The sequence below is a fragment of the Numida meleagris genome, chromosome 9 (genome assembly GCF_002078875.1).
Source record: "Numida meleagris isolate 19003 breed g44 Domestic line chromosome 9, NumMel1.0, whole genome shotgun sequence".
NCBI classification, from domain to species: domain Eukaryota; kingdom Metazoa; phylum Chordata; class Aves; order Galliformes; family Numididae; genus Numida; species Numida meleagris.
The window spans coordinates 2,394,165-2,416,901 of NC_034417.1; the positions used below are offsets into that span (position 1 = coordinate 2,394,165).

The 22,737-nt window shown below is 46.0% G+C and overlaps 1 protein-coding gene across 4 annotated transcripts in view; it reads right to left on the bottom strand.

Annotated features, from left to right (window-relative positions):
• Positions 1 to 22,737, bottom strand: part of PSTPIP1 (proline-serine-threonine phosphatase interacting protein 1) — a 48,292-nt gene that overhangs the window by 16,377 nt on the left and 9,178 nt on the right. Inside the window, exons 1-7 of one of the 4 annotated variants that reach the window (XM_021406956.1) lie at positions 22,094 to 22,147; positions 19,589 to 19,689; positions 15,959 to 16,033; positions 5,649 to 5,683; positions 4,474 to 4,580; positions 2,480 to 2,542; positions 1,293 to 1,391 (exon numbers count right to left, since the gene is read on the bottom strand). In XM_021406956.1, the coding sequence (XP_021262631.1) occupies positions 1,293 to 1,391; positions 2,480 to 2,542; positions 4,474 to 4,580; positions 5,649 to 5,683; positions 15,959 to 16,033; positions 19,589 to 19,689; positions 22,094 to 22,132 (519 nt within the window). In that variant the 5' untranslated portion in view covers positions 22,133 to 22,147. Of the gene's footprint in view, positions 1 to 1,292; positions 1,392 to 2,479; positions 2,543 to 4,473; positions 4,581 to 5,648; positions 5,684 to 15,958; positions 16,034 to 19,588; positions 20,099 to 22,093; positions 22,148 to 22,737 lie in introns of those variants that run through there. The other 3 variants (XR_002441745.1, XM_021406957.1, XM_021406955.1) reach the window with 3 other exon arrangements.

Sequence of the window (22,737 nt, forward strand, 5' to 3'; positions counted from 1 at the left end):
TCACTCTAAGCAGGCTTTTTTTTTTTTTTTTTTTAATCTGCAGCTTCTAACAAATGAAAATTAACACGTTATTGACAGCTCTGTACTCTCAGGTCTTTCTGCACAGATGGTGATGACAGCACATTAATGCATAGCTCTAGAAATCAGTATCACACATTCTTCCCTTCTGCCCTTCAAAGCAACGCTCAGGTAGGGGTTCCCATGACCATATTCCTCCTCACAGCTGGCTGGAAAATGTGTAGTAAACTGGAAACATGAGCTTCATTCTTATTTTCTTCCTGGCCCAAATTGTTTGCGAGTGCTGAGCAGAATTAGACAGCTGGCATTTCTTGTGAGATGCCTCTGTGCATTTCAAATGTGCTGGCGTGTGTGAGGAAATAATGGCAAGGAAGTGCCCTGGGATTCTTCTGGGTGAAAGGAGCTAGGGCAGATTTTGATGCCACCAAAATTACTAAGAATTCTGGCGTAATGTCAGTAGGGCCAGGATTTCATCCCCAGCCTTTATGGCAAAGCTGGAAGGTTTAATTCATCAAAGATTGGGGAGTGAGGGAAATAAAACGTAAACTTCTGATGCTGTTTTTAGAGTCTCCATCTCCCTGCTCCTTGAGATGATTTTTGATCCTTTTTGCTTACACTGCACTGATTTTATCGAGCCAAGGGGAGTTCATTTATTTTGTTTTCTCCATCTGTTCCGCTGTAAAATGTTCCCATTAAAAGTTAGCGAATTGTCAGCTACGAGTATCGGAAGATGCAGTGAAGGACAGCAGTGCCTTAATTTCCAATGATTTATTTTTGAGTTTGTAAATTTAGTTGAAATTAAACTAAGCATAAGGAGAAAAATGTCGAGAAAAAGATGCATTTTAATGTAAGATACTATGCCTACTAAATGTAAGCAACCAAAAGGCGAAGCTAGCTGCATGACATACATCTGACTTGCTTCTTTTTTTATGAATGATTTTGGAGAAAAATCTCATTCCGTTTTCTTTCAGGATTTATAAAGCAGTTAGATCATAGCCTGGGATAAAGAAAATTAATTGGATAATTCAGTCCCTCCCTTGACCCACCACAGGACAAGATCAGGGATGGCAAGCCCAACCAAGCGGTTTGTGAAGGAAGGTGTTCCTTGGGATGGTGCTTCGCTCCCATTTTGATTCAGAGGGGTTAATTAGAAGGGACAGCAACCCCTGGCATCCTGTGGAATGGGATGTTCAGTTGTGTTCTGTTGAACCTGGAAAAGGAAAAAGCAGCTTTCTCCCTTTTAAGCATCTGCTGAATAGCTCTGTCTAAGGTACCTTTTCCGTTTGCTTCTGGTTGCCTGTAGCGCTCATTCGTTCAAAGGACTGCTCGGCCTCATCCGCCTCCTTGCACTTCTGTTCGTAGCTCTTCTTTGACTGTATTCAGTTGAAATGAAATCACACGTGAGGCTTTGGGTTAGGGAACAAGGCTGGGCTGTCTCCAACTCCAGCTTCTAGGAGCTTTCTCATTTGCAGTCTAAGGGAGCAAATCAGTGCCCAAGTTTTGGCCAAGGAGAGGATTGCCCATGACACCAGAAAGAGATACTTATTAGAAACAGGACTGAAAAGTTGGAGCAGGGAGGCTGGCAGTGTGAACCGGACCCTTTTCTTACAGCCCTGAATTTCTTTGCTCTGTTTAAGTCCAGCCAGCTCCCCGCACAGGTGGTCACTGCTGTGGGTGTTCTGCACAGATGCAGACAGCACTGGCACTGTTGGTGCATCCAGTGCAGACAGACCAAGTTAGAGCCCAAGTTCCCCAGCGTGCCAATGAGGATGAGCTGTCATTTCCACAGCGTGGCTTGGAGCGCTGGGTGGCTGATGGGTGCCTTGCCCATCACTCCAAGCTGTGAGACAGAGCCCGCCCCACACAGGCAGCAGTCTCAGTAGAGTTCTCAGAAGCAAAAGATATCTTTATTTGTGCCAGAAGAACTCCCTGCCTTAGAGCTTCACCTAGAGCAACGCCACGTGTAAACCCAAATTGTTAGTACAGTTCCAGCTGTAGCACTGACACGTCTGCAACTGCTCTTCTTTACAGGCAGTTGCCCATTGGAAACCAAACCCAGCTGTCAGCAGTTCCTGTACCTGCAAACCTCCCTGCTGGAGAGCATTCCTTCTGCTTACAAGGCTCCCTCACTGCTTTAAAAATTATTTTCACAGACAGGCAAATCATGTTTTCTCCTATAAGTATCCTTGTCTAGAAATAATCAAATCCTATCTGAACTGTTGGAATTGAAGTTAATTCCACATTTAGCTTTCTGAGTGCCCTTCAGTGGGTGACATAGGGAAAGTTAGCTCCCTCCTGCCAGGAATCCCATCCTCTCTCACATGCACACAGTCTTGTGCCATTAGGAACACATACACGTACACACACATTCCTGACCTTTCTTCACATTGTGCAGATTTCACCCTGTCTCAAACTGGAGTGAGTTTGCATTGAGGAATCTGCAGGAAACCTCCTTGCTTACCTCCATTGTTTTCTTATAATGGGACAACTTGCTCTTTTGCATGCGCTCCATTGCAGACTCGTACTGTAAGAAATACACAGGAGTGTGAGCATTTCTGTCTTTGGACTTTTCCCCCTTGCCTGCTGGCAGGATCAGGAAAGCTGTTGGCAGAGTCTCTCTACAAGCCACGTGCCTGTGCAAAAAATGGCTTCACTCTGCTTTTGTAACTGACAGGCTTCTAAGTGACACAGAGAGCATCAGTGTATCAGGTTAAATTAAAAAAAAAAAAAAAAAATCCAAGATAATTCTGCTTCAGTGCTTTCCATTAATAGCAGAGAGGATGTAGGTCTTCATTTTCTCCCTCCCTCCCCCTTCCTCTTTTTTTTTTTTAACCTTAAGGAGATTAAATAGTGTAACACCCCATCAGTGCCCATCAGCGCTGCCAGCAGGACTCACTGCTGGTTCAAGAGCTTGATCTCACATCTTTGCAGACCATACCACAGTCTCACCCATGTGACCAGGAGTAATTGTCCATTTTGAACTCAAACAGTTCCTGTGTAATTTGTATTTCATTGCTTCTGGCAAATTTATGCTCTGTGCAATTTGATTTCCACAACATAATCTGGTCAGCATTGGAAAGACAGTGCTGGATTTTCTTTTATAGCTTTAATTCTGTTACGCCCAGCCTTGTGTGACCGTGAGATATGCTCCTATTTGGCAGGGCATGGGTTTCTTCAGCGGGACTTCTGGTCCTTTGATCTTTACGTTCTGCTGGAGCAAAACTCCCTGCGGGGTCACGCAGAGGCGTGCTTGACATCAGGCTGATAGCACAGTCCCGATGGCAGCTGCAGCAGAGCCAGCACAAACACAAAAGAGAGCTTTGTGAGATCTCCACCAGTGCTGACACCTTCTAGTATGTCTGATCCTGACTTCCTCACAGCCACGTGCTGAAGGAGAAAACAGCTTGCAATGGGTCCCAAGACTCCAAAGGAGTTTTGACCATTTTTTCCAGGCCCCTGTAACAGCTTCCATTTGAGTTCCAGGCTCATTGTTTTCAGCAGGAAAAAGCCTCTCTTTTAGCAAATCCTAGTGGTGAGGTGGGCACGGGGGAGACAACTGCTGATGACTGGGTGCACGCTGTCTTTGCACGTGTGATTTGCTTCACTGGGAAGCTGTGCACTTCAAATCTCAGTATCAGCACTGGTTTTACCCCCTCATATTCAGATATTCCGTGCTGCTCCAAGCTCCTGTGTTTCTGGGTTGTAGACATGAGAATTTTGCTGCATTGGGCATTGCTCATACACATTTACCTCTGTTTAAAATTGTCAAAGGACGGGGTATTTGATTTTACTGTTCCCTCAGTCACTGTTTTCAGTGATGCCAGCTCTTTGTCTTCAAGCCCATGGAACCAGAGGTATAAGAGTGACCACTTGTCTCCACTGAGCTGTTGGTTTTTTTGTTATGTTTTGTTTTTCAGGGGACTGGGAGCCAAACAAGACCACAGGGCATGAGATAGCTTTAAATGTACTCTGAATTTTACTGCACAGCATCAACTCGATGCTATTCCAAGTACTCAGCATATGTGTTGCATTCTGCCTAACAATCATTTTTCCTCTATGATTTTAGATGCTTATGTTATCTCTTTATTTTCGTGCATGTTAGAGATCATGCAGGATCATGCCAAAGCAATGCAATTAGCAAGGATATAAAAAAGAGTAAAGGGTGGATTAAGTTCTTACAGGAATAAGAATAGCATCAGCAGTTACAGCAGAGGCAGTAAAAGTGACTAAAGCCTCTGTCTCCGGAGTTCAGAGCGTTACTTAATTTCTAGCTGGGATCAGAAAGAGGCTTTCTTCCACAGTCTAGTATATGGAGAGAGAAGGGTTATATGGAGAGAGAAGGATACACTGGGCACATTTTGTCATCTTTTGCAGTATTCACAGCCTGTGAGTGAAGAGAGGCCGTCAGAATGGACCGCTGACCCAATCTGTATCAAAGATTTGCAAGTTCCTCACCTTTTTCCTTTGTTCCTTCTGCCTTTCTCGGAACTCCTCTATTCCTTTCAGTTCATCCTTCAGCATTCCTGCCAGCTGGATATGAGAGTTTCCAACACTTTCAATTTCTAAAGCAGATCAGAATTCACGTGCAGTCAGTGGAAAGGACTTTAAAGGTAAAGGCACATTTTCAGGAGATATTTCTGAGATCTGGCAGCTGTGTACAACTCACCACGAACAGAGCAGCCTTCAACAAAGAAGTGCATGTGGAAACACGAGGGGCTCGACATTGCTGAGGGTGCTCACAACCTGAATAAGGGCCTATTGCAGGTCCTCTCAGCACCCACAAGTGATGTGGGCAAGACCCCTTGCTCCACAATTGGAGCACCCACAATCAGAGCAGCTAAGTGTAGGATCTGCCTGCCTTTCTTCATAGCACTATTTACTCCAGCCACAGGTGCTGTGGTGCCGGGGGAGGACCTCCATTGTCCCTCTGGTGTCTGCTGTCCCTCCACTACATTCTCTCAGCTCGTGGGAGCTGCTTGCCACTTGCCTCCAGCCTTGCACAGATGTCAGCAGGGGAGCTTGCAAGCTGAGAATTTCCAAGGGTCAGCTAAGACGGATTGCATTTCAGACCATCTGACTGATGCTGTTTGAAGTGGCTGGCAGCTTCTCTGCATTTGTCAGCTTTGGTGGCTCTGAAATGAAGTCCTGCAGTTTCCAAAACTATTGAGCTCCCCCTTCCAGGCTCTAAAAGTACCTTAATTCACCAGCTGCTTCTGAAAGAGTGCTTTTGTTATCTAGACAGCAGGCACCAGCACACAGATAACACTGTCCTATAGGCTGTGGCAGTGTGAAAGGTTTTAACTCTGCCCTGGGCGCATTTAGAAAGCATCTTATGTGGATGTTAGTCTCTTGAAGAGGAGGGAACAGAGCTGGTATTTTGCAGCTTGATCTGGACAAAAATAACTTGAGGAAGCCATCTTCTGTGCCTTCAGGGGCTGGCTTCGGTGCCCAGACTTGGAGGAGCACTTGGGTGAGTGAATGTGCTTTCTCCCCACCCTCCACACTAGAGAGAGGAACAGCCTGGGACAGAAAGGTTAACAATGTAAGGGGGAAGAGGATGGAAGAGCCCTGTGCCAACACACAGCGTGCCTGTCCTACCCCAGGTCACAAAGCAAGATATGAATACTTACGTTGCTTGAGCTTCTCAAATGCTGCCCTCAGCGTGCTGGGAGATAAAAACAAAAGCGCTTCATTAGCACAGGCTTCTAAGGATGGGTTGGGAAGCTAGAGGCAAAACTTTCCCTCACAACAAAAAGATCCACATAGAAATTAAGCTCTTAAAGCCCTGCAATAAAAATTGACCATGCTAAGAGACAAAAAAAACATCAACCTGTTACCCTATGAAATGCAATAAAATGCTCCATGAAGCAAGGAATTGCGGTACTCCTTATGCTCACCCTATTCTTTAATCTGTATTTGTAACCGTGAACGCTCTGTACTTGCACCTTGCCAATGGATGCAAGTCAAGTGAGTGAAATAAAGACGCTCAAGGGAAATTGGGCTTCAGAGCGCCAGACTGCAGAGAAAGCAGCCCTACCCTCCCTGGTGAGCGCAGCACCAGCAACCGCTTCCTCCTTGCTCACCCTGGCAGCCGGAGCTGCAGGCTCCCTGCTGTGCTTTCCTAGCACCCCCGCGTGGTGCGGCTCTTGCCTTTAGGAGATGCAGCGCAGAGAGCTGGGGGACCTGATGTTCCCAGCGTGAATGTGCCGTGCTGTAAAATCAACCCTCGGCACTGGGCCGTGATGCACAGCCTGGAGAGGAACAAACACTGATGCGGTGCTGCTCACCTGGCTGGAGCTGCACAACTAAGGCAGCTGTCCTGCAGCATAGTGTTGCAGGAGGATGTGAAGGGGTAGTTATAGTTCACCTGATGTCCTGGCTTTTTGCAATCCAGAGTCGTTTTTAAGAAAGCAGCATGAAGACCAGCACAGAGGTGATGCGAGAGGAAAGAGCACAGTCTGTGAGAGTCAGTTTTCAGTGTAATGATCAGCTCTAGCTCCTGGCTGCCAGGCTGGAAGGGTGTCTGTATGCACAGGAGCCAATATTACACTGTGATTTGGAGGTTTTTCAGATTCAGAAACAGCCTCTTCAGGCCCCAGGCTGTATGGTTCCCTGAGGGAAAGAGTTCTCCAGAGAGTACTTGACTGCTCCAGGTGGGAGCCGGGGCAATAACCCTCCAAAATCTCCGTGGCTGAAGCACAGCTACTAGAGGAGCCCAGAAGAGGATGCATGTGGCTTCCCAGCCATGTGCAGATGGGCAGGGAAATCCTGCATCTCTTGGGCCGCTCCAGGAGACTTAGGAGACGCATGCAGGAGCTGAACTGCCATGTGTTTATCTAAGATGGGCATCTTTTTCCTAACTATAGCTTGCAATACCACGTGGTCAGGCATAAGGCAAGCACTCAGGTGATGGGAAAGAGAGGATCTGTCCTCAGCAATAACTGCCCTGTGGTCCACTTCCAAATCTTTGCTTTCAACCAAGTAAACATGAGTATTCATCCACCTGCTGGACTCCTTCAGCATCTCCTCAAGGACATATATATGATAAACTCAATTTGTTTGGGTGACTATTTACCATCCTAATAATATTTAATCATTTTGAAGCTTCGTTCACCTTTCCTTTTGTACCCTAGTTTGCATAAAATGAGTCTAGCGTGAAACTTCAATGGAAACAAAATTTTCTCAACATAAAGGGAAAAAAAGAGATTCATTCCATCTCCTTTAATTAAAAGGTTTAGATTAAGTAACATGTTGGATATCTGCAGCTGAATTAGCTTTTTTCCCCACTTAAAACCTCTAATGAATTATTTTGAAAAATTAAATATAGACATGAAATAAAATTAGCTTTAAGTGTGGACTTTCCAATGGGAGGTGGAGAATGTGCTAGCAGCATCATCCCAGAAAAATGAGTCAATACTGAAATGTTAAGACCAGAGGGCACTTGCAAACCACACATACTATTTACGTGTTATATTCATCTGTTTTTGCCAGAGATTTTTTTTAATCAGCATTGGTGATTCAGGTTATACTGAGACTGACAGAGCTGCTGTAATGCATACTGAAAAACAGCTCATCCTCAGTACATACCAAGGACAAAAACAGTTTGTTGCTTTCTTTTGTCATCGTTTCCAGGCATCAGAGCTACCAGAGGAGTTAGTGATATTAAGCCATACGTGAAGCTTTTCTTGTTTTTTTTTGCTGGCTCTCTGTAAGCATTAATCTGTCTTCTGGTATAATAATGCATCTGACTATGAGCTGGAGAGATACCTACCCGCCTCATGCATGCTCTGTAAGTGCTAATTCAGAAAACCCTGTTTTTTTGCTCCTGGTGTGAGATCCAGCCAGCCAGTTCCCCAGCTGCTGCTTAGGGTAAGGCCACAGTCTGTAGGTAGATCGGAATAGACTTAAGCCATTTCCTTCCTTATTTTTATAATAATTTTCTGGATTCAATCAATCAGATCCTTTATCCTTATGGGGCCTGGTGGGGTAGCAAATATGTTGTTGTGCCTAGTTATGTGTGGAGGAGGGCACATAAATCACATCTTGACCCATAGAACCAGCAGGTATTCCTTTATGACTCCTGGGCTGCAGGGGCACGCTGGCTGTGGCAGCAGTTCCCTAGGTGAGCTTTTGCTGCTAGGTGCTTTGATTGTGTCAGTGAAATATATCGTTTCAGTGCTTTGAAGGGCTTAGTGGCAGCTCCTCGTGTAGCAGACATACCTGTGAATTTTAATTTAGATAGCACTCTTGGCTATATATAATACTTATTACTCTTCTCTTCTGTGTTGGTGTGACTTTTGTATAAGATTGAGAAGGGCTTGATTCCAAAGCACTGCAAATGAAGGCATCTCACTCTTAGGGATGCTTGCACAGTGTTTAGCCCTTCCAGTTTGTTATGCAGCTTAGCATTGGGGCAGTCTGTTGTCATCATAGTTCTCTGGCCAAACTGGAAAACACGGGGTTGAAAACAATTCGAGAAAAACTGCAATTTGCCTCTTCTTTTTCTTAAATTCCTCGCTTCTGGTGTAGACAGAACAGCAGCCTTCCCCTTGGCGTCGCTGCACACAGCCTCCTGCAGGTGTCTCAGCAAATTTACACGAATTCACCGTGCGTGTTCGTTAAGACTTCCCCTCGGACGTTTAAAGACCGCATTCGTTAAAATGAGTTTCAGGCACAGGCAGCATTGAGCCTGGAATGGTGGGAACAGATAGAGCCAGAGCGACAGCCAGCCTGCAGCAACTCCTGGTGATTTTTGCCATCTAGTGGCTGAAACGTTCTTAGCTGGAGCTTCGTTTGCTGTGGGATCCTCTTAACTCAACCACAGGGGAATTGAGCTGCTGTTGTAAAATAAGCGCGTTTCGGTGCTTGTTTTTTCAAGTGGAGAGGGAGGAGGAGGCTGGCAGGGCTATGAGAGGAACCGGGGAGCCAAGGCGGGGTACGGAGAGTAGAAGCTCGTTACGAGAAACCTCATTGTTTACTATTCTTGCTCTGTAGATTGCAAAATACTTTCCAAAGTGGACTTGCCCAAATGTACCTGGCAACCCAGTCCCTCTTGGGCACTGACTGCGAGACCCCGCAGCTTTCCCTGCAGAGGACGCTGGGGCTGCTGGGGACTGTGCTGCAGGCAGGGCTCTGCTGCCTTCTTCACAGCCACGAGTGGCTGGAGGTGCAGTGAGCAGAGCTCTCGGTGGCAGTGCTCGGGCCACAGATACACTCACTACGTACAGTGTTGCACCACTTTTTTGTGCAACTGTGGGCTCGATGGTTTGGGTGGGTTTCTTCTGTATTTTGCCTCCTCCCTCATCTGGAGATCGGTCTGAGTAATTCATAGAGTCCCTTTACGTTTTGACGCAGGAAGGTAAAGCATAGGCTCTTCTAACCGGAAAACCACAGCTCTTTTTAAATTTCCTTTCCTTTTTTTTTAATCTCTGCTCAGCGAATAGAAGTGGAAAATAACTCCACCTTCCTTTAAAACAAGATCACCATCTTTTCTGCCAGGTTTTTTTAACATCAATGTGATCTACGCTGTTCTGCTCTTAGGGTAACGTTTTTAACATTCTTTCTGAAGCTGGGAGAAGTCTCTGCCAGCTGAAGTTCACAGAGCAGTTTCCAGCAGTCCTCTTCCAGCTCTGCCTCCGGTAACTTAGCTCCTGACAGCAGGGTTCTGAAGCCAGTGTGCTGCCAGTCCCCACCGAGGCCGCAGTTAACATCTCCATTTCCTCCTGCCATGTAGGATAGACCCAGTGTGATATTACTAACACTTCTTTCAGTAAAGTTCAGTGGTGGTAGCAAGGTGTGGAGAAACAAACGCAGAAGCATCTGGTCTCCATTACTTTGTTCTCGGACTCTCTGCACTGGGGTGTATATGCAGAGGGTGGTGGTTTGCTTTTAAGTAGGAAGATAACAGCTCACCCCCAAGTCCTAGGCAGGCACGTAGCAGAGTGCTGCACACAAGAACCCTGTCTGGTATCGTTGAGTGGAGATGTGGTGAAAGCATAAAGGAATCCATTTTTGCCAAGATGTTTTCTTCTTGTTCTGTGGGGAGTTACGAACAGAAAGGCAAAGCCGCTCAGTGCAGCTGGAAAGACTTGTGTACAGCTCAGCTGGGTGGGATGGCTAAGCCACCTGTGGAGGAGGAAAGGTACAGGCAGCACCTCTGCTCCCTGCCCTGCAGACCAGGACTCTGTCTGTCTGTGAGTTAGCTGCAGCAAGGCACTACCATGAGTCCTGCCAGCCACCGTGCAGCAGGCAGAGCTCCATGTCAGCTTGGAGGGAGCTCATCTTTTGTGAAAACAGCATTGAATGTGCAGGGTTCCTCTAGCGCTGCGGTGTGTCTGCGTGCGTGCTTTGCGTTTGCTACTCAAGTACTTTCATATGAGCGTCAGAAATAGAAGCAGCCCCAAACTGGCTGGAAATGGGACGGTAGCATTCTCAGGGCTGGTTACTGCAAGCAAACATGCACTAATCACACCAGACTTTGCTGGGACGGGGGAGCAAACCAGACCCCTTGTGACTCCAGGATTATCTACGGCATTCAAACCAATTGATTAAAAACATCAAAACAATTTAGGTACTTTAACGTAGAACTAAATCTCATCTCCTGGAAAAAGGGCAGCACAGCTCAAAACCACTTGCCCTCGTCACCGGCGAGCTTATCTAGCCTGGGTTTGACAAGAACTGAGCAGAGGCTTAGTTCTTTCATGTGCATGCTTGGATTTGTTTTCACAGCATCCTGAAAGTTCAAAACACACGTGTGAGTGTATAAACTCTGTGCAGCTTCGAAACGTCTGATTGGAAAGTACCTAACGATGGAAGAATGTGACCTTCCAAAATGATTTTTAGCCTCGGTTCAGAAATGCTTTGTGAGAACAGTACAGATGTTTCTGTATATTACATGACAGACACGCTATATTTATACACAGGAAACAGCAGCCTGGCATTTCGTTACAGATGCCCTCACCTCGTGTTCTCTGAAATTGCAGAGAAGGACAGAGCAGGAACAAGCTTGAAGGAACTGCCCTTTCCCGAGGTCTGAAGGAGATGTTAGTGGAAAAGAAGGAAGGAAAAACAGAGGAAATCATATACATAAGAAGAGACAAGCAGGGCAAATGACAAATATAGCTGTTGTCAGACTAGGAGGAATTTAACCAGCTCCTGCATGTTTACATCAGTTGTTTTACAGAGGAGACGAGTTCCCAGAGGCTCTGTTTCAGCTGAAGCAGAGGACGTGCCTGAAAACTGGGCTCTGTAGTATGTTTTTTCTCATATTTTTCCATTGAAGAGTTGCCCAAAGCTGTTGCACAGAAATTCCCGGTCACCTTGCAGGACGTTTCCTCTCAAAGGGATGAGCTCTGCTGAGAACTATCTATTGTGTGTCAAGGCATCATTACTGTGTGCATTACCAGCAAACATCTGTAGATTTGGTCCCTGTTTGTAACTCAGCTGAAAATCCCACTTTCTGTGCATCCTATCCCATGAGTGCAACACAGAATATGGAGACTGCAGAAATGTAGGGCAGCTTAAACATTGTTATGTGTTGGCCCTCTCCCTTGTTGGCTGTGGGTGTAACCTGGCCTTTGCCAAGAAAGTAGGGCTGTAGCTTTGTAATCATCTTTTTCATAATTTGTTTAATAATTAGAGACTGTGAAATTTTGATTCATATATATGTGTGTGTGTGACTCTATACGCAAGCTAAAAAAGTGGGTTAACAGGGCTTTAAACTTAGCATCGAGTAGAAATGAAGACTTTTGAAGGCTTCCCTTTAGCCCTGAGCTCCAACAGATGAGCTCCAGAGGTCTGTTTCAGGGCAGCATCCATCACTCTGCTGTGACTGCTGCGATCCCACACCTTGCCCACTCCTTGGGGACTGCCCTGTCCCCTCCTAGGTCTGACCCACTGCAGTGTTAAGCTGCACAGAGGTTCCATGGTAATGCCTCCGGGGACCTGCTCTCCTCCAGCCCTTTCACTGGGGCTCCCAACTGTCCATATCTCTGCATATAGTGTGCATCCACAGCTGTGCTGGGGTGCCCGGGTGATTACCTGAAAGAAGCAGCCAGCCTTTTCCTTTCTTTGATGATGTTATGCTGCTCTGTGTAAGGCCCAAAAGGAGTGGGACTGCAGCATACCGGTACAGACATGCCTCAAGAAACCCCACTGACAAGATCCCAAACTGCCTCTGTTAGGAATGTCTTGTCTAACATGATAAGTGTGGTGGGACAGGTTAGAAATGAATCCAAAAAATGGCACTTAATGGGCAAGCGCATTGCTTTGCTATAACACTCAGTGGTTGCTACCGTGTTTTAGGGTTTTAAGTAAGAACAAGATACAAGAAAGATCCATTGGGAGCTATTTAATACAAAGCTGCTGCTGGTTTGGCAGCCTCTGAACCACCAGGCTCAGATTATTTAGGAGAAATATTTTGTGGATCGTAATGTCGAAGACGAGATACTTGGCTGGACAGATTTTGATCTAGGCTTGTGAGACCCTTCTTGCAGTATTACACTTAGATTTAAATGTGTGCATCCTTCTGTAGATTGAAGTGAACTTGCCAAAGCTTTCAGCAAATGCTAGGTTAGATCTGTGCTGTGCATTGAAAGAGGATTTCTCCTCCTATAGGAAGTAGTTTCCACCAGCTGCAGTGCTCGAGGCAGCGGCAAGCAGACAGAATGCCTAAAATTGCTTGAATTAGGCTGTGCTACTGAGTGATGGCGTGCCTTGGCTCCTAGGCAGCCCTTTCAGGGCACTTTCATTTCTTGTGCTGGAAGCTGCAGTGTTTGTTTGCCATGCCCATGGTAGCTGGCATCAACTCATTTTAGAAGCACTGCCTTTGCTTTATCTAAAAGAAGGAAAAAACAAAGAAGTAGTTGCAGTGGTACATCTCCCTCTCTGACTTTGCTTTGATAGCAGCCTCTCTCTAGCTGTAGTCTAATCTTAGCCATTGCCTATAATGGTGTTAAAAGAGCAGCGAGGACCCGACAGAAGAGAACTGCAGCTCTGGAAGCCTGTCCCCTGCTGGCTCCCGGCTCAGGGCGATGTCTGTGTACTTCTAGCACTGAGGGCTCTGCAGGGGCTCTTTCCCCAGGTTAACGTGTTTCACTGCTGTGTGGGCAGTAACACAGTCCCACTGCATTGTTGGCCTGCGCTGAGCACCAGCAGTGCGGGGCCTGAGGGGTCGGGCCCCACTGGAGGAGCTCACTCCTGTCCTTCTCGCAGGACAGCTTGCTTGCCCTGCTGGGAAAGTCAAAAGGGCATCTTCTGCACCGCCCCAGAGCCCGGCGCTTGTGACAGTGCTGGGAGAGCAAACAACGGGCAGTAGACGAGGTGGAAACCCAGCGTGCGTTGTCACCTGTGTTTTTCTCAGAGCAGCCGTTAAATTTCCATTACATGGCCACAGCGTGGCTTTGCTGCCGGGGCTTTGCCCCACACGGGGACAGCTGCTCACCCCGGCTTTGTGCCACTTCTCTCCTGCCCTGCTTTCCCTAACCGTGCTGGAATGACGGGAGGGTTCTGGAGCCAATTCACTGGGTTGTTTATAATGTGCTAAACAGAATTAATTGGCCTTGCAGTTGTTTCTCTTAGGTCTTTTGTGTGTTTTCTGACACTGGAAGTTTATGGGCGGTTGCTGGGGATGGATGATCTTCCTTTTCTTTATCAGCCTTTTAGAAGGGTACCAGCACCTTCCTGATATTAAGAACTACTGGTGTGTGAAATGATTTCCCGGGAGAAGCGACAGAAAGCCTTAGCAACAGAGATATTTAAAACATGACTGAATTTCAGACCAGGGGATAATTTTGCATTAGCAAGGAAATAAGTAAGTGATCTAAAATGAGTAATTCTTGCTCCTCCGTGATACATTGCGTGGCACAGGGAGTTCTCTAAAATGTTCCACAAAAAAAAAATGGAAGCTATTTTTTTCCCAGTGATTGCCGAAGGCAAGTTGTAGGGACTAATACCTGCACAACACCTTAGTTAGACTTCATTTGAGAAATATTGCTACCCGAGGATACATACAGAGATGTGAAAATCCTTGTTCAGCCCACCAGGTATCTGTAAAACTACTGGCATTCAGTGTGCTATCCTATCATGGGAGCCGTATAAAGGGGAAGCACTGGAGTTATTTGTGGGGCCAGCTGTAGGGTAGGCCTTCCAAGCATATTTTTGTTTTTAAAGGTAGTACACATGTTCCCTCCCTCCAGACTCTCTGAAGGACCAGCCTTGGGAGCAGTACTGGTTTTAGCGACGTATGTCATCTAAATAAACAGAGACTGCACACCAGGCCAAAAATTTCAAGGCATCAAACCAAATAGCTCATTTCCATGAATAGAGCTGCCCTGAATAGATTCCAGTTTTTTTTTCTGATTGCATAGCATTAACTCTGGACAAATGTCATTCACTGCAACTCCAGAGGGATGCTGAATGACAGAAAGCCAAGTGTGCTCCCTTTGCTTCAGAAATGAGCACAGCGAGACACTTGTTGTAATAACAAAAAAATAATCAGCCCAACGGTGGCCACTACCCAGACCAGGCATGGCTTTGTAGAGACATAGCAAATCAGCTCTGCAGTGTGCTTTGTTGGTATATTCAGCCTTCTCTCTATGCCAAGCTATAAAGCTTGGATCAGACCGGATCTGGGCTTGGTTCCAAACTTCCTGCAACTTCAGGGGAGCATGGATTAATACCCCAGCCCTGGGGCTTGGCTCTGCCTCTAAATCAACCTACTGTAATTCCTCAGGAAAAGTCAGACCTGTGAATTAAACACTAAGTCACAGAAGAGCAGCCAAAGCTCTGTGTCTGAACGTGTTTCCTTTACCTGCCCTGAATAGCCAGTAAATAAATTGAGGTGCAGCCTTTTGTTAATCCTGGATTGCTAATCTGAGCATTTGCTTTGGAGAGAAACCATCCAATCTTAACCTGCTCTTTTAATTTCCTTTTCTCTGAAGTGAGACAACAGGAAGGTGCAAGTTATCCCCAGCAGCCTTTGGTAGGAACCTCGTTGTACCCTAACACACTGTTCAAAGCCAGGCAGAGATGGAGCAGTGAGAGACTTGCCTGCGCTCTGGACTGAGCCTTGGCACTCTCCATTACCAGGCGCTTGGATTAATGCGACAGCTTCCCTGCCAGCCTGGATGTGCCACCAAATCGATAGCAAGTGCTACAGGGGATTGCCTACAGCTTGCACGTCCTGATGGTGAAAAGGGTTGAGGTCAAGTTTTCCAATAAGATATGAGAAGAAAACCATGCTTACACCGACAGAGAGTGATAAATAGGTATAAAAAGGAGATGGCAATTAAGAAATGAGATATAGGGCAGATGAGGGATCAATAGAGCTGTTCTGTTTAGATTGAGGTCTCTTTCAGGCCTGTCTTCTGTGACCCCAGATATTCATCCTTTTCCATCTTATTACTGTATTATTACTTGTTACATTAATGACAAATACATCTCATTATTGCTGCTGCCATCAGTAATAGCAGCAGTTTATCAGCGGTGTTTATTAAGTCAAATTCTGTGCCAACATAAATCTTCCCCTCCCAACACAATTTATATGTCATCTAAACTAGTAGCACTGGAGATGGTTTGCTCTGTCGCAGCCTGTCAGGGCTTACTAAGCATCCCAGACCTGCCAAGCCACCATCCTAAATTACTAACAGCTTCCTTTTCCTTTTTCCCTGCTACTCTTCTTGCTTTTGGAAGCAAATGTTAAACACGGTTAGCAATGCTGAAATTAATTTCTTTTTTTCCAGCAAAGACCTATTGGCAATTCCCAAAAGAGATATTCCAAGCCCTGCTTTGAAGGAGCGTGGTGCTTCCCCATTTTTCCTGTGAAGCACTGGGCAGCTCACTGATGTGAGCAGCTCATGACCCCATTCCTAGGCAGAATACAGCTGTTTGATATTGCTTCCAACATGAACGCATTAGTACCAAAAATAGCAGAATTCCTTACTTGATTTCTGTTTGTCCTCCTGCTTTTCGGGCAATTTGAACCAGCTCTTTCCCGTACCTCTCTTCTGCTTGGGCTCTGTTAAAAGAAAAACTTTCTCAATTTCTCCTAGTGGTAGCAGCACCATGTTTATAAAGCTCTTCTTGTAATTGCATCTGAGGTAGGAAATATGAGAAATAGCATTTCCTTATTTCCTCTGTCTTCATTTTCTCTCTCTTCTATTCTAGTGCTGGCAGTTACCTCTAAAATATTTCAGGTGAGCTATTTCTAGAAGAAGTGAGGGAAAACAAATGCTCATCTTTGTGGCATGATCAGACTATGGATCCAACTAGAACATGATGTGTAGAGAAGAGAAACATAATGAAGATGTTCAGGAACCTCTTTTGCAGAAGAAAGCTAGAATGTGATGGCTGACTTGGTGGCCGAAGTGAAGGCTGGGAGGGAAGGAGGGAGGGGTGCCAAGGGATCTCTTGAAAGAGAGGTTGTGGATGAGTGGGAGGTGGGAGTAGTAGCACTGGGAACATGAGATGCCTTCTCGAGCAGCTGCAGTGGAGGCAGGGGGGGAAGTAGCCATGAGAGTTATAAGGTGAGGCCGCATCAGTTTGGGATGAGGGTGTGACGACAATGTGGTGCAGTGCCTCACCTAATGGGGAACTGTAACTCATGACTCAGGAAAGTGGTTCTGTTTCCATGGTTAATAAAGAAATACAATGATTTCTTGGCCGCCTTCCTCTCCCCCAGCTCTGGAAGAAGTTTCTCATCTCTGTTTGAAAAAAGATTTTTTTTATAAAATATGTTTTAAAACCTGTGTGCAAGGCCAGGGCAGAACTGAGTTTTCAGCCTTTTTGCCTTTTTACAGCTGCTGAATACTGTTGAATGGTCAACAACAGATAACAGTGTGGTGTTAGGATTATTATTGTTTGAAGTTTTGCTTAGGCTAAGTCCAGCTCTCGGGAGGGATTTCGAAGTGGTCCATAGGCTTTTGAGCCTGAGACTAGGCACCTTGGAGAAACATATTGAACATATTTGAAATAGGAATCGTGATGCAGGCGTCACAAGAGAAAGCCGTGCAGTCCCGCTGCTTTGTTCTTTTGTCTGCCTTCCTGCTCAGCCACTGACCTTTGTAATTGCTGCCGGCTGAGCTCAGGCAGTTTGCTTGAGGCAGGACTTCTGGTCCTGCTGCAGGGAAGCTGTTTGGGTGCATCTCTGTATGAGAACATCTGACTGCACCTTTGGATGTCCCTCTGCGTGTGACACTTTGCTTGCGGCCAGCTGAGCTTGTGGGCTGGTGGTTCAGGTGAAATCTCACATGCAGGTTTGCAGCTTGCTTTGTATGCAGCACATTGAGGCAAACAAGCACGGCCAGCTCTTAAGCCAGTCCCAGCTCTTGCAAAACCACTGTGTAAATCTTTCTCAGACCTCACCTCAGACTGGGGTAGTCTAGAGTCAGAGGAGTCTGACAGGCCGCCGACAACATCTTTGCACATCTTGGTGCTGTCTTTGCCACTTTCTGGTGCACTCGCAGCTTTTGGGTTTCCCTGCAGCACCCGACAGCTGGAACATATTTTGTGCTTTAAATCTAGGGCTTTGTTGTGAACTATGACCTCTTTCTTAGTCCCCAAACTCTTCAGCTCTCTGCTGGATCAGGCAGGGCTATTAGTGAACAAAGGCAATTGATCATGGTGGGAAGCTGAAGGCGTGTCGATACAGCCAGGGCAGAGGTGCCAGCACTCAGGGCAGCTGCTGCAGGGGCCCTTGCTGAAATTCTGGCACCAAACCCATGACACAGCCAGCCACTAGGAAACAGAGATCCATCCCATGCTTTGTTTTCCTCCTAGGTCATGCCAGCTAATAACTTGAGGATAAAATTCCAGAAATAAACTATAAGTAATGCCTTCTTTCTAGAACCCAGTCCTCTCTCTGTAGTTCTTTCTCCTCCCCAGCATGCATGTACACACATGAGCACATGGGCTGATGAAGGCTCACTGCAGTGTCTTGAGGTTGTACAAACACTCATGGAAACACTTGTTCTTGCAGCGTTCAGATCTGCAAAATGACTCTAAATGTATTTTTTCTCCTTTGTGGAAAGCCCTTTCTGCCTCCACCACGAAGCAGGAAGAACCTCATCCTGCAGCTCGCAGAAAAGCCTCTAATATGTTTTGAACCACAGGCAAGCGTAGCATCAGATGTGTGCTGCAGTGCAGAGCCTGCCTGAAGCCTGCAATGCAATTCTGATTTCTGTAAGTTATGAGTCACAAAGGAGCTATTTTAAACAGATAAAGTGAAGCTACCAGCAAGCTGATGTGACTTCAGGACTCTGTGACACGTGGCAATAAAATATGCTTCCACTGGTGATCAAGAAAAGCAATTCAAATAGCTTTGGATTTTGATGGGAGACTCTTCACACTCCGAAATAATGAATTTTCAGTTTGACAGCTCACATCCCCGTGAAAGTTCCAGTGCTTGAAAAGTAGCCTTTAGAAAAGCAACCTAACACCAGAAAACTGGATGGGGGCAGCGTGGCAGGACAAAGGAGGCTGTGGCTGAGGAAGGCAGAGCGATATTCATACAGGGACAGGATCGGCTGCTGAATATATAATCCATAGAGTGGGGGCTTTCTAACAGGTCATGCATGAGTTATGCACCTCACGCTGCACGTCGCTACTGTTGAAACTCAGCCACTTTAAAACAGAACCAAATTTCAGATCTTTTTTGTAAGTCTCAATTACAAAAATGAATGGCAAAGTTGGAGCAGCTGTGTAATATTTATTCTCTCGCCCAGAAAAGTGTTAACTGTCTGTAGCTGTTGCTGAGGGGCCCTGAGAAGGGTGTAAGGATGGAGATAAACCACGCTGTTGTAACTCAGAATCTAGTGAGGTGGGCAAATGATGCGGGCTGTTCTGAGGATGTGGGATGGGCTTTTGGTAGCATCTTGTGGAGTGTTGTATATATCTGAAAAATGGCCCTGTTTCATAGTTACAGGAAGCTGAAACACTGCATGCAGCCACAGCACATTTAAAGAGAAAGAAAAATGTACAAGTCATTAGTTTCCTGTTGAATGGGGAAACTTGGTAGTGCTCCTTGCTGTGGATGCATGTTCTACTAGAGTGTTATGGTCCAATAAGTACCTGAGCCTTAATGAAGCTCTGAATTTCTGATCCTTTCACCCCTCTCATCTCTCCTTAAATTTTTAAGTTTTCTTTGGATTATCTGCCTTCACAAATCATGTCAAAATGCTGGAAAATTACCCACGGGAGAAAAGCTGTGTTAATATTCTAAGATCAGATGGCTTTATAATCCCTCTTGTTGCTCACCTCCATCGCTCACCCTGTCTCCTCCTTCATAAGATATAACTGGCGTAAAATTCTCATTTATTTTGTTTCATTTTCAGAACTCTATACTTGGAGCTGTCTAAACAGCCCCGAGGAGTGCATGGCCCAGGAATGGGTCGCCATCTCATTGGTACATCTGACCACTCAGCAGCTGTGACCACTATGGGATTCACCTCACTGGGCTTTTCTAGGCAAACCAGTACCATTATAGAATTCAGCAACGGCCTACTATGTCTTTCCAGATGCAAAGTGAGAGACAAAGTTGAGTCTGTTCAAACTTTTTTCACTCTAACTTTCTCACCTTTGCTTGAGCAAATCCTCCACATCTTTGCACATCTTCCTCCCATCCAACAGTCGCTGTACAAGCACCTCAAAGCCGGTGTGTAAGGTGAACTCCTGGCACTGAGGACAGAAAGATAAAGAGATTAGATAGTTTGTGCACATAGCTTGCAGGTTTAGGAGACTCTTACTGTCAGTCATCTGAAACAAATCATATTCCTGGAAAATCCAAGTGTACTTTTAGGTTTGCCCTGGGCAGCAGCAGTTGGAGCAGAGCTAAGGGCACCGTAAAATCTTTGCTCAAATCCAGGTTGTTTTATAATGATGAAGAAGTGAAGCGAGCCCCAGATTTTGCTGTGCCAAAAGCAGCACAAGCGGTCTTTTTGAGGAAGTCATCTTTAGCATTGGGTGTGGGACTTCTGTGCAGCGGCTCCTCTTCCTATGTGTCGGTCAGCTCACCACCTGTCCTCCTTTCAGTTGGTACAGAGGTGTTGGTTTTTTCCCTTCAGTGTCTGGTGTGTTGCTATGTTATGGCTTAAACAAATGCTGATGACACACCGATGTTTTAGTTGTTGCTGAGCAGTTCTGCCAGGCAAGCAGCCACTGCTCAGGGACTGGCTGGACAACAGTTAGTGAGTGGTGAGCAATTGCTTGTGCATCACTTGTTCTGTGTGTATTATTATCATTTTGTGTGTATTATTATCATCGCTATTATCCTTTTTTCCCCTTCCTTTTCTGTCTTATTAAATAGTTATTATCTCAACCCACGAGTTCTACTTCAGGCTTTTTCCATTCTCTTCCCTATCCCGCTGGGGGTGGAGGGTGAGCGAGCGACCGTGTGGTGCTGAGCTGCGTGCTGGGTAAACCACAGCACCGCCACGGGGCTCTCGGTACGAGTGATGTGCTGGCTAGGTGCAAGGGGAAAGGTGACACCCTTGGCGTGTGCATTGGGGAGGAAGGAAAGACAGTAGGACGAGGATTCCCATGGCTCTGCCAGCAAAGGGTCTGCTCTATTGAGCCAGGCAGAATGATCATGTAGATAAAAGGTGATGGAGAGTGTGCAGTGGACCCACTCTTATCACTGTTGTAACAGTAGTCAACTGACGATGGGATTACGCATCTTCATCTGACACATGTAATTACCCTTAATGAAACAGGATCTCAAGACCAAAGCATCAGCTCCCCTAATGTTTCAAAGGGCTAGTTACAGACACGGGTCCTGAGAAGCAGCCTTGCTGTGAAATACATGAAAAGTGAGTTTTGCCATTCAGGGAGGAAAGCAGAAAGCTTCTTGCTGATACCCAGGCAATTTCTTTGTTTGAGAACTTCTCAAGGGCAGATCGTATTGCTGCTGTAAAACCTCTCATTAATCACTCACTCTGCCTGGCAGGAACCACTCCACTCAGATGCGCCGCAACAAGCTCGCAGCACAGAAATTTTGATTGCATATTTCCAGATGCAATAAGCTACATCCCGTGGCTGTGTACACAGCTTCCTTGTCAGAGAAATGCTGCCCAGGGGTTAGAGAAAATATCATATGGGTCTGTATCACCCCAGCAGGCAGGCATACTGCTATTAGCACCCAATGAAAAGTGCAAAGCGCGCTATCAAGTTACTTTGCTGTTTCTGTTCAACATATCTCGGTACAACAAATGCTAAAATACAGTCTTCCTCCTACTTCTTTTAAACCGGTGCAGATGCTGTAATGAAAGAGTAGCAAATTCTGTACATCAGTGAGCCACCTATGAATTCCCTAACCGGGGAACACAACGCCTGCTCATTATCAGGCCCAAGCTCACCCACAGATGCACCGGGGTGTCTGCCTGCTGACCAGCAGCCTCTCTAGGGACCTGAGAAAACTATTAATGGATTTGATTCAGCCATTTGGACATCTCATTCCAACCATAGGAATGCAAGGGGAAGAAGTCCTGCCATTTTAAAAACTGCACCAGGCTGCGCTCTGCCTTGGTGACCGAGTGAATGAATTTTGCAACATGTCTAAGCAGAGAATCTCACATCTGAATTAATAGATCCTTTCAAAGCTGTGCTGCTGTGGCTGGCACAGCCGTGCCTTCTTGTTGGAGCTCTGCAAATGGGCCTGCCTCCAGGACATAAGCTGCTGGGTTTGTTCTGGTATTAAAGGGGACACGTTTGTGCTGCTCACCACTGCTTATGACTGATTCTGTGTTCCATCGTTTTGCCTTCCAGCCTCATTACTTCAAAGATCTCAGAAACGCAAAAGACAGATTTTGCCCCTTGTAAATACAGGAACGTTTTAGCCCTTTTAAAGAGGTATTTTCCATATGCATTAGCCCAAAACCTGCAATAGCACTTGCATGTTCCCGGATCACAGGCCTCCTGCCAGGCAGGGTAGGGGAGCAGCGTGCTCAGGGTTCATCCTGCACGTCCGCGTCGTGCGTGCAGGTGAAGCACAAAGCAGCCGGTTCCTTACTCAACGGCTCTGCTTCCTGTTTGCTGCCTGCAAGTGAGATTTGAATATGTTGAAAATGTATCCGCTTTCTCTTACCCCCAGCTCGAAGGCTCTCAGATACCTCCAGTACAGCATTTCGTTCTACTTGTTTGTTTCAACAACAGCTGCTCCCAGACCGTCCTTAACGTTTAATGCTGGTGTCTGCAGTGAATTGATTGAATGAAGTCAATGCTGACACCAGCTCTCAGAGCCCTTCCTCCAGCTCTGGCATTCCAGTTTCAGTGCAGCCACCAGCATCTTATTCACCTTCTTCACGCTTCTTGTTCTCCTGCTGTGTCTGTGCAAAGCCCTGCTTTGCTTCTCTTCTCTGCTTTCTTAAGGGTTTCCTCAGTAGTAGCAATACAACTGACCTCACATTTTCTTAGTCGAGACAGCAAGGTTGTATCGTGTTATAACAACTATTTAGCTGGCTGGCCTTTATTCTATTTTCCATTTACCATTTTGTGTTATAATTAGCATTTGTGTCAGTTGCTTTTTGTAGAGGCTGTTGAAGTTGCGCTGCCCAGCTTGGGCACCTCTCAGCTGGGACTGTGTGACGGTTGTAAGAAATGATGAATCATCAGAGGATATTTGGGTGGGTTTTTTTAATATAAATTAGATAGTCCTTATTAGATAAGGATAATCTTAGATAAGGATATTCCTTTTTAGATAAGGAACACGTTCATTAAATCTGTAAAACA